This window comes from Mandrillus leucophaeus, unplaced genomic scaffold, assembly GCF_000951045.1.
Source record: "Mandrillus leucophaeus isolate KB7577 unplaced genomic scaffold, Mleu.le_1.0 Scaffold829, whole genome shotgun sequence".
NCBI lineage: Eukaryota > Metazoa > Chordata > Mammalia > Primates > Cercopithecidae > Mandrillus > Mandrillus leucophaeus.
In genome coordinates, this window is record NW_012109019.1 from 577328 (window position 1) to 589388 (window position 12061).

Sequence of the window (12061 nt, forward strand, 5' to 3'; positions counted from 1 at the left end):
TTCCTTCTTTCTTTTAATATTTCCATATACATCTTTTTCTATTCTTTTACTTTCAACCCACCTAAATCATATTTGACTTGAGATTCTTAAAGACAGCATATACTTCAGTCATGTGTTTTAATCCACTCTCCCAATCTCTGTCTTCAATTGTTGTCTGACCATTTACAAGTAATGTATTTATTGATATGTTAGGATGTACAGCTGGTCATTTCCTTGTTTTCTGTTTGTTCCCTGTTTTTCATTTCTCTGCTTTCTTTTTCCTGTCTTACTGTGGTTTACTTGAACATTGTTTAGAATTCCATTTTGGTTTATCTATAATGTTCTTCAGTATACCTTTTGTGTAATGTTTTCAGTGGTTGCTCTAGGTATTACATATCCATAACTTACCACATTCTACTTGTGTCATCATTTATCAGTTTCAGTGAAGCACAGAAACCTTACCTCCCTCTACCATCCTTTATTTATAATATACTTGTCTTGACACAGGGGAAAGAATCAGACAGTGTATCTTGTCTACATAGGCTGGGTGTAGTGGCTCATGCCTGTAATCCTAGCACTTTGGAAGGCCAAGGTGGTAGGATCATTTGAGGCCAGAAGTTTAAGACCAACCTGGTCAATACAGTGGGAGCCCATGTCTACAAAAAATAAATAAAACATTTTTTTCTACATATATTTAGAATCATTGGACAGTATTATAAGTTTTGCTTCAACCATCAAACATAACATAGAAAACTCAATAAGAGAAGAAAAGTCTATTTTGTTTACTAATATTTTTGGTTACCATGTTTTTTCTTCCTCAGGTTCCCAGATTTCTTCCTTTATAATTCCTTAGTTAAGAGAACTTCCTATAGCTATTCTCTTAGGCTAGGTCTACTGGCAACAAATTCTCTTAGTTCGCTCTCATCTGAAAGTGTCTTGCTTTTTCCTTCATTTCTGAAAAATATTATCTCTGGGGAGATATATATATATACACATACACACACACACACACACACACATATATATATATATATATCAATCACACATACTTTTTTTATTTTTTGAGATGGAGTTTTGCTCTTGTCATCCAGGCTGGAGTGCAATGGTGTAATCCCAGCTCACTGCAACCTACGGCTCACTGCAACTTCCGCCTTCCAGGTTCAAGCAATTCTCCTGCCTCGGCCTCTCAAGTAGCTGGGATTACAGGCACCCGCAACCACAGCCAGCTAATTTTTGTATTTTTGGTAGAGATGAGGTTTCACCATGTTGGTCAGGCTGGTCTCAAACTTCTGACCTCAGGTGATCCACCTGCCTCAGTCTCCCAAAGAGCTGGGATTACAGGCGTGAGCCACTGCACCCAGCCAGGATTCTATATTGACAACACTTAAAGGACCTGAAAAATATTTTGCCACTTTCTTTTGGCCTCCATGGTTTCCAATAAGAAATTGGCTGTCATTCTGATTGTTTTTCCCCTATAGGTGAGATGTTATTTCTCTTTTGATGCTCTTGAAATGCTGTCTTTAGCTTTCAAGTGTTTATGATGTGTGTTGGCAAGGATTTCTTTGTTTTATCTTGTTTGCGGTTCACAATGCTTCCTAACTCTGCAGTTTTGGGTCTCTTGCCGCATTTAAAAAGTTATTAGCCATTATTTACTCAAGTACTTTTTGGGCCCCTCCCTCCTCCTTCTCTCCTTCTGTAACTTCGGTGACATGAATGTGAGCTCTTTTTTATACCCACAGAGGTCCCTGAGGTTATGTTTGTTCTTACAGAATATTTTCTCTCTGTTGTTCAGACTGGATAATTTCCCTCTTTTTATTTTTGAGACGGAGTCTCTCACTGTTGCTTGGGCTGGAGTGCAGTGGTGCGATCCAGCTCACTTCAACCTCTGCCTCCTAGGTTTAAGTGATTCTCCTGCCTCAGCCTCCCAAGTAGCTGGGATTATAAGTGCCCGCTACCATGCCCAGCTAATTTTTTTTTGAGATGGAGTCTCGCACTGTTGCTCGGGCTGGAGTGCAGTGGTGCGATCCAGCTCACTTCAACCTCTGCCTCCCAGGTTTAAGCGATTCTCCTGCCTCAGCCTCCCAAGTATCTGGGATATAAGTGCCCACCACCAGGCCCAGCTAATTTTTTGTATTTTTAGTAGAGATGGGGTTTCACCATGTTGGCCAGGCTGGACTTGAACTCCTGACCTCGTGATCTGCCTGCTTTGGCCTCCCAAAGTGCTGGGATTACAGGCGTGAGCCACAGCACTCAGCTGATAATTTCTTTTATTCTATTTTCCAGTTTCTGATTATTTCCTCTGTCCCTTCCATTCTGCTGTTGCACTCATTCAGTGTGCTTTTTATTTCAGTTATGGTATTTGTCACTTCTAAAATATCAGTGCGATTCTCCTTTATATCTTCCATCTCTTTGCTGAGACATCCACATCTAAAAGGGGTCTGTTTTTTCATTTGTTTCAGATATGGTCATAATTACTCATTGAAACTTTTATATAAGGCTGTTTTAAAATCTCTGTCCAATATTTCTAACCTGTGTCATCTGGGTAGTGGCATCTGCTGACTGTCTTTTCTCATTAAGCTTGATTTCTTCCTGGTTCTTTCTATGATGAGTGATTTTTCTTTTTCTTTTTCTTTTTTTTTTTGAGATGGAGTGTCGCTCTGTCACCCAAGCTGGAGTGCAATGGTGCGGTCTCAGCTCACTGCAACCTCTTCTTCTCGGGTTCAAGTGATTCTTCTGCCTCAGCCTCCTGAGTAGCTGGGATTACAGGCACCCAGCAGCATGCCTGGCTAATTTTTTTATTTTTAGTAGAGACGGGGTTTCACCATGTTGGCCAGGCTGGTCTCAAACTCCTAACCTCAGGTGATCCGCCTGCCTCAACCTCCCAAAATGCTGCGATTACAGGTGTGAGCCACCACACCCAGTCTGATCAGTGATTTTTTAAATAGAAACCTGGACATGTTAGGAGAGATAAGATTCTAAATCTTATTTAAACCTTCTGTTTTAGTTGATTTCTCTGACACCATTCCAGCAAGGGAAGAGGGGATAACGCCTTATTACTATCAGGTAGAGGTAGAAGTCCAGGTTCCCCCTGTAGAAACTACTGGCACCCAGCGGGGATTCTTCATTATTGCTGGACAAGGATGGGTGCTCTGGCTTCCCACCAGACCTCTACAGATTCTTCCTTCAGGGAGAGAAGGACAGGTGCCTCATATATGTTCCCATGTGGCCTCCACTGTGCAGGGTTGTGGTGGAAACTCCTTATATTCCACTAGGCTTCCTCTGAGACCACCCCAGGACTAGAAAACTAGACTAGCAGAAACTAAAAAAGGAGTCTATTACTGCCAGATAGGAGCAGAAGTCTAGGCTCCCCATGTGGCTTCCACTGACACTGTAGCAGGGAGGGTCTCATTAATACTGGCTGAGATGAAGTCTCAGCTGGCTACTTTCCCAGAAGATAGTCAGAGTTTCACATCTAAAAGGGGTCTTAGAAATTATATTTATCTCGCCTAACCCCCAATTTTAAAAACAAGAAAAGTGAAGCTAGACAAAGTTAATCGTTATCTAAGGCCACACAGCTAGTTTGTAACAAAACAAACAAACTCAGTTTTCCCAAATCTCTCTGTAGGGCTTACTTTTTTAATTTTTTCTCCCTGTCAGAACACCTCATATTTTTATTTTTTAAAGGAATAATTATTTTCTCAAACAATTACCTGCCACACACCAATACTGGCTGAAGGTTCTGAGAACGGACGTTTGAAGACCCTGCACATTTTTAAGGCATCTGAATTGACTTCAGTGAAGTTATTTAACACAGCAAAGGCAGCTGCTAATGGGTAAACACAGGAGAAAAGGCTCACATAACCAAACTGCAGGAATAATTCCAAGTAATCATCAAAGGTGCCCTGAAAATATAAACAAGCATGCATTATTTTAATATCATATAATAGGAATGAATATCCTTTTGCAATACTCTTCAAAGCCGTGGCCTCTAACTATTCCAAAAAACCTCAAAGAGTTTCCCCACCACACACCAGTGTTTCTCCAACTTCTGACACCCTCAGGCTTCATGATCATCCCACACACATGCAATAATAATTTCAGTTTAAGAAAATGTTCATCACAATATTTTACAGCAACATAAGCATTAATGTTTTAAAATTAATAAACATTATTATTATTGCATCTCTGAACCAGTCTTTCACTAAGATAAGCATATTAGGTTCAGTGTTAGTGTAAGTCAGAGTCCACTTCCAGTCAGTGTTTCTTATTTTATATTTTACTAAATAGAAAATCTCAAACACAACAATAGGGTATTGGGAATGGCAAAAGGTGCTTCTTCCAGATGTTCTGGATATCTGAATCAAGTATGAACCCACAGATTCTGAGTCTCACTGGCTATTTTCGAGGTTCACCAGAAAGTACCACTATACACATAAACCTCAGAACTGGCAGGTTAAATGCTCGGCTTGGGATTCAAAGGTGAGCAGTTTCTAAATAATTTGGTTGGTTGTCTTTGGCTGTAGATAGTATGTTCTTGTGTTGTGTTGCAGCATCTAGTTATGGTTCTTAAAAATACCCAGTGACATTGCATCAATCTCTTTCTCTGAAGGATGAAGAAATCAAGAGTTGGGAAAGAGTAAAAATCTTAGCAATCAAGCCATTTTTACCACATTCGGTCTTAAGAAATCCTGATACCCTATGCTCAGCATTCAAAATTGTACTGTTTCAGGCTGTAAAGATCAAGCCTATGCAGAGATGTGCAGGCAGTTTTTCTCAGGTGTGCTATTGGGAAGCCTCTGGAAATCATGCAAAGGCCTTCTTGGAGTTATTAGTGTATAGCACCCAGGGAGTCCTTTCCAAACACAGCAGTGTGCTCCACACTCTGTGTTTCCCCACACTCTGTTTCCCCACACTCCGTGTGTCCATCTCTCCAGGCGATTCTGAGTGATGATAGGTACACATTCACATTGTATCAGTACCTTTTACACTTCTGACTGCTTTTGAGCCAATAAATTTAGCAAACCAAGGACATAATCCAACAGCAAGAAGGAAAAAAATGAAAATTTAACAAAGAAAACACATACACACACTAAGAATATATTAACCAAGACACAATCTACCCTATTCTCTCTTTTTGTTGGACCATGCTATCAACACTCAGCTGAGAAGTTTTAAACTGATAAAATGTTATTTACTAAAAACACAGAACAAACATAACACACAATGGTGAGAAGAATAAAAAAATCAGAAATAAGATAAAGATTCCTGTAATAATTACTTCTATTCAAGTTATATTGAACATACTAGTAAGCCTAGTAGATAACAAAAAGGGTAAAGACTGAAGGAAGAAAGAAAATGGTCATTATTTATAGCTCAAATTACTGCCTATATAGAAAATCCAACAAAATCTATAGAAAATATTTTGGAAATAACAGGAGAGTTCAGCAAAATTGTGGGTAAAAGATATAAAAGTTAACAGCATTCCCATATGCCAGCAACAAACAATTAGAAATTGTATTTTTAAAGAGATACTATTTATAAAAAGGAAAAGGAAAGACTCAAAAGTATTGACCCACAGATAATTTATTCATTATAAAATGAAGAAAAAAAAAACCACCTGTGCAGTCTGCCTTTTACCAAGCCAACCAAATGATCAAACAAGCTGACCCCACAAAATGGGCAACCAGACGTCAATGCCTCCTGATGGGGTGCAATGGTGGTATACTTCCAAAATCATTTAACTCAAATCTTATGAGAAGTAAGACCAAACAATAGATTTACAAAAGCCAATTCCTTGAAAAACGGCAAGGAGGTTGCTCTAGAGCTGTAATTTTCAAGCTTTTTTGGTCTTAAGAGTCCTAAACTCTTAAAAATTATTGAGGACATTAAAGACATTCTGTTTGGCCAGGCACAGTGGCTCACGCCTGTAATCCCAGCACTTTGGGAGGCCGAGGCGGGCGGATAACAAGGTCAGGAGATTGAGACCATCCTGGCTAACATGGTGAAACCCTGTCTCTACTAAAAACTACAACAAATTAGCTGGGCGTGGCAGGCACCTGTAGTCCCAGGTACTCGGGAGCATACTGAGTACACTGTACCCAGGTACAGTGAGTCGAGATCGCGCCACTGGGCGACAGAGCGAGACTCTGTCTCAAAAAAAAAGACATTTTGTTTATGTGAGTTTATCTAGTTGATGCTTTGATGCTTACTATATTATTAATTAAAACCGAGAAATTAGGCCAGGCATGGTGGCTCATCCCAACACTTTGGGAGGCCAAGGTGGGAGAACTGCTTAAATCCAGGAGTTCAGGATCAGCCTGGGCAACACAGTGAGAGCCCATCTCTACAAAAAATACAAAAATAAGCCAGGCATGATGGTGCATGCCTATAGTCCCAGATACTCAGGAGGCTGAGGTAGAAGGATTGCTTGAGCCTGGGAGGTTGAGGTTGCAGTGAGCCACTATTGCCACCACTGCCCTCCAACCTGGGTGACAAAGTGAGAACCTGTCTCACAAGAAAAAAAAAAAAAAAACTGAGAAATTTTAAAGATCTTCCATTAATTCATTTAAACAATAACAGATTAACATAAATGTCTTTTGAAAAATAATTACATTTCAAAAAATGTTAATGTAGACTGGCACTTTTTACATTTTTTGCAAACTTCTATAATGTATCATTTAGTAGAAGGCAGTTCATTTACTGTGCAGCAATATGATGTTCTACTTGAAACAGTCATCATGAAAATTCAGCCTCACTCAGCTATGCAGTTGGATATGAGTGGGCAGTTCACAGGAAAAGGACAGCAGAGGACAGTGAAGATCTAGGAAGCAACACAGCCTTAGTCCTGGGCTGGTGAAGCAGCAGTCAGGAGACCCAGGGGATTACCATAGGTGGCAATATTACAAATAATTTCTTTTTATATATTGACTGTATCCTGCATTTTCTAAGTTTTCTATAGTGAGTATTACTCTTATAGTAATTTTTTTTTTAATTATACTTTAAGTTCTAGGGTACATGTGCATAACGTGCAGGTTTGTTACATATGTATACTTGTGCCATGTTGGTGTGCTGCAACCATCAACTCGTCAGCACCCATCAACTCGTCATTTACATCAGGTATAACTCCCAGTGCAATCCCTCCCCCCTCCCCCCTCCCTGTGATAGGCCCCAGTGTGTGATGTTCCCCTTCCCGAGTCCAAGTGATCTCATTGTTCGGTTCCCACCTATGAGTGAGAACATGCGGTGTTTGGTTTTCTGTTCTTGCGATAGTTTGCTGAGAATGATGGTTTCCAGCTGCATCCATGTCCCTATAGTAATGTTTTTAAAGTTTCAGCCAAATTGCTTTTTCCCAAAGCTTGGTAACATTATTTTAGACTCATACATAACAGTCAGGATGAGATTACAGAAAATACAATTCTAAATTCATTGATTTCAATTAGGAGAAAAATGAACCCAGAAGAAAGGATTCATGCATAGGAAACAATCATCCAGAATAAATGTGACCCAAAAGTATCCCCACCTCCAAATACATGGAGAGAACTGAAATGGCAAATATCCAATGTCACTCCAGTGGAGATAATGAAAAAGAAACCTGTAAGAGATTAGGAGTGGGAAATGGCCAGATCATGCAGAACTCTGCAGGCCCAAAAAGGAGTGGCACTGTAAACCCTAGAGTTCACTCACAGACCCAGGACCTGAGAGAAATCAATATATTATTTCCTTTACTTCACATCAGAGAGCCTGTGGTGTATAACGGAAATATTCTGAATTGGCAAGGCAAAGTCTTGAACCTTCTTTCTGATTTAGTCACCAAATGATTAATGATATAGAGCTTCATTCGCTTCTTTTTGACATGCCTCCCTCACCTTCCTTCATAAAGGTTTTGTCAGATACCTTGAAATGTCAAAAGAGGTAAGATCTGAGATTTTGGCAGTGTCACATCACTGGCATACAGTTCTTAGATAAATTAGAATTGCTCAGATGAGGACTATACTAAAAACCATTCATTGAGTCAGGGGCAAAGCAGGAGAAACCCATCTTGAGAAGATTATGAATTGTGTTTTGGGTACTTCAGGAGATAATGTTGTTTGCCCAAACAATTTTGGAGAAAAAGAAGAGCTGAAAGCAGATTCTAATTGATTATAGAAAGAGAAGTAGGAAACTAGAGACAACAATATGGAGAATTATTGCAGAAAACTGTGAGGGGAGGGAAAGACAGGACAAAAACAGCAGAAGATGTGAAGAGTTTGCTTAGTTCAAAATAGGCAAGTTGCTGACTTGGTGGAGCAGTTAGAAGGAGAAGGAGGAGATACAAGAGTACCAGGTGATGGCCGGTGACAGGAGGCCTTCAAAGATGAGGGGGATGGAGTGAGAGAACAGAGTACAGGGGGACAGACTGCTGGTGCAGTTTCTATAAGAGAGTGAAGAAAGGAAAATAAATGTGGCCAAGAATACCACCCCCAAGCACAGGCAAGGATAGGATCCTGACATAATGGGAACTTCTATCCTACAGTAAAATGATATAATTTAACTTTTATCCCATAGTAAGCTAGCACTCAATCAATCCAGAAAGGACAGCTCCACACTTATGCCCACGTGTTCTTTCTCTTTAATTCTTTCTCTGGAGAGAGAGTAGGTGTGTGTCTTTTCTCTATGCTTCATATATAAATATAAACAATGTTACTGTTCAAAGTGTACTATGTGTTTATACTTTGAATCATCTCCCTCAAACACAGCGATGATAGAAGGGGCTAGGATCTGTATCCTATCAGGAGGAGAACCAAGAGCACCCTCTCCCCTGGAGTGTAACTGGAACCAGGCTTGCTGAGCAAAACCAGGGGTTGGGACCACGCTCCCTGCCCTTCAAAGGAGGCTTTAAAAAAGCCACAACTGCTGCCTGGTAACTACAGCTATGCCAACAGCATGCTACCAACTGGCTCTGTGACCAGATCTATAAAATCCTCATCAACACCACAAGATGGGAGCTCTAGACTACAAACACTTGGTTCTGGATGAGGGGCTTGGAGGCTCAGTGGGGGCAACTGCAAAAAATAAGGCAGAAGTGAGCAGAGAGAAAAGGACAAAGTCCTACTCAACATGAACATACAAACTAAAATTCCTAAGCACATGAGAAAAATTATGAAAGTCAGTCAAGATACTCAATAATCAGGAGATAAACTCATTCAAGATGAAAAACAAGACTATGAAAGTTTCACAATAACGGGCTTTTAGTAAATGACCCACTGAAGGATGTATTTCACCAGAAGGAATACTGTAGCAACAAGGAAGGTGCAGGATGTTAAGAAACAATGGCCTTAAAAAATGTGAAATATAGAAACAGTGAATGTAGTCAGAGCTCAATAAAAGTTGGTTGAACACATAGTCAGATTTTATGAACTAGACCTTTCTTTCAAATATTAAAAGTGTAAATCTCTAATGATCTGCTTGTAGTTCCTAAAAATAATTCAGAAACTCTCTGTCTTAAAGGAACTGTTTTATATTTATACAATAGGACTAACGTAAACTAAAATTCAATCTTCAGATTGGCATTCCATTGTTCATCAATGGGCCTCTATCTTTTGCTTGTGCGGCCATCATTTTCCATGAGTTTGAAGTGTCAAGAGTGAGCAATGCCGCTGCCTCTTCAGGGACCATCTCTCCCGTTCTGTCGTCTCTGGGGCAACTATTTCTACCCTGCTCTCCGCAAAGCAAAGTAGTCATGTAATTCTCCAAATTTGCCCTTTGGTGTCATTAGGCATAACTTTGGATTTCAGACAGCAGTGCTTCAACACACAATTCTATCCTTTTCACTTTAAAGTGGTTCATGACGAGGAGACTGACTGGAAAGCACTTCTAGAATAGCCACATCGGAGATCATGAATGTGTAACATTTGTTGAACTCGGTGCATGGCTACTATTCACTTTCAGTAAATGTTTAATTCAGCAATATTCCAACTTACCAAATAAGTTCCCATTTCTTTTTCCAGGATGACCTGTTCATATAATGTAGCATCAGTGTCTGTCTTTAAAGCCTGCATCTTCCTCTTCACCCGCACACCATGCTTCCTTTGGAGCCAATAAGGAAGAAGAGATTCCACAATTTGGTTGAGGATCTGGGAGGTAATCAGGAGAGTGGCCAAGCTCTAAAGAGAAGCACACAGATCATATTTTGGGAATATAGCTTAATAAAATATAGCATTTATATAAATTATATATAAATATATAAAAATTATATATAAATTAATAAAACTATGGCATTTATAACAAATACAGTTATGCAACAAATAAAATGGAATCTTCAATAAATAGCATACTATTGTGTTATAAAAACTAGTATTAGAAAAGCTAGGTGTTCCCAATTTATGGTTTTTCACATGAAAGACCAAGATTAAAAGATAAATAAGATTATAATACAAATAATGTTATAATAAGAAACAAACTGGTCAATTAAACAGTCCCAATACAAGGAAATAAAAAATGTTTGAGAGGATGGATATGCTAACTACCCTGATCTGATTGCAATACATTTTATGTATGAAAACATCACCATGTACTTCATGAATATGTACAATTATTTGTCAATTCTAAAACTTTAAAAAAAGAATCATTACAAAAATGAATTAACTTGCAGTTGTGTTCTTCAACATTTCATCCTGACTGCAACATGTAAATCTAAATGATGTTGCCAACTACGGAAAAAAACAGTTTGACTAAATTCTTTTTTAAAGAATTTAAATTATACCACTAATACATACCCCCTCGCTACAAAAAAACAGAAAAAAAAATTAATCCACATATTTACAGTCAACTGATTTTCTATAAAGGCACTAAGAATGTATATTGAGGCGGGGTGCAGTGGCTCATACCTGTAATCCCAGTACTTTGAGAGGCCAAGGCGGGCAGATCACCTGAGACTGAAAGTTTGAGGCCCCGCACGGTGGCTCACGCCTGTAATCCCAGCACTTTGGGAGGCCAAGGCGGGCGGATCATGAGGTCAGGAGATTGAGACCATCCTGGCTAACACAGTGAAACCCCATCTCTACTACTAAAAATACAAAAAATTAGCCGGGTTTGGTGGCGGGCGCCTGTAGTCCCAGCTACTTGGGAGGCTGAGGCAGAAGAATGGCATGAACCTGGGAGGCAGAGCTTGCAGTGAGCCGAGATTGCACCACTGCACTCCAGCTTGGGCGGCAGAGCGAGGCCCTGTCTCAAAGAAAAAATAAAAAAAGGAAGTTTGAGACCAGCCTGGCCGACATGGTGAAACCCCGTCTATACTAAAAATACAAAAATCAGCCGGGCGTGGTGGCGAACGCCTGTAATCCCAGCTACTTGGGAGGCTGAGGCACGAGAAACTCCTGAACCTTGGAGGCTGCAGTGAGCCAAGATTGCATCACTGCACTCCAGCCTGGGCAACAGAGTGAGACTCCATCTCAAAAAAAAATGTATACTGGAGAAAAAAATACCCTCTTCAATAAATGGTGCTGGGAAAACCAGGTATCCATACGCAGAAGAACGAAACTAGACCCCTCTCTATCACCACAGACAAAAGTCAACTCAAAGTGGATTAAAGATCTAAACATAAAGCCTGAAACTATAAAACTACTAGAAGAAAACATACGGGAAATACTATAGGACATTGGTCTAAGCAAAGATTTTATGGCTAGGACCTCAAAAGCACAGGCAATAAAACCAAAAATAGACAACTGTGACTACATTAAAGAAAAAAGCTTCTGCACAGCAAAGGAAACAACACAGTGAAGAGACAATTGTTGAATGGGAGAAAAGATCTGCAAACTATGCATCTGATAAGGAACTAATACCTAGAATACCAGAATATACAAGGAACTCAAACAATAGCAAAAATACAAATAATCCCATTAAAAAGTAAGCAAAAGACATGAATACACATTTCTCTAAAGAAGACATATACATAGCCACAGGTATATGAAAAAATGCTCAGCACCACTCATCATCAGGGAAATGAAAATCAAAGCTACAATGAGATATCATCCTACTCCAACGAGAATAGCTATTATTAAAAGACCCAAAAAAATCCAGATGCTGACAAGAATGTGCAACAAAG

At 39.6% G+C, this 12061-nt stretch overlaps 1 protein-coding gene across 5 annotated transcripts in view; it reads right to left on the reverse strand.

Annotated features, from left to right (window-relative positions):
- ANO10 (anoctamin 10) overlaps window positions 1-12061 on the reverse strand; it is a 260737-nt gene that overhangs the window by 201023 nt on the left and 47653 nt on the right. For all 5 annotated transcript variants that reach the window (XM_011968089.1, XM_011968085.1, XM_011968088.1 and 2 more), the window contains 2 exons: window positions 9939-10121; window positions 3690-3881 (listed from right to left, as the gene is read on the reverse strand). In XM_011968089.1, the coding sequence (XP_011823479.1) occupies window positions 3690-3881; window positions 9939-10121 (375 nt within the window). The remainder of the gene's footprint in view (window positions 1-3689; window positions 3882-9938; window positions 10122-12061) is intronic.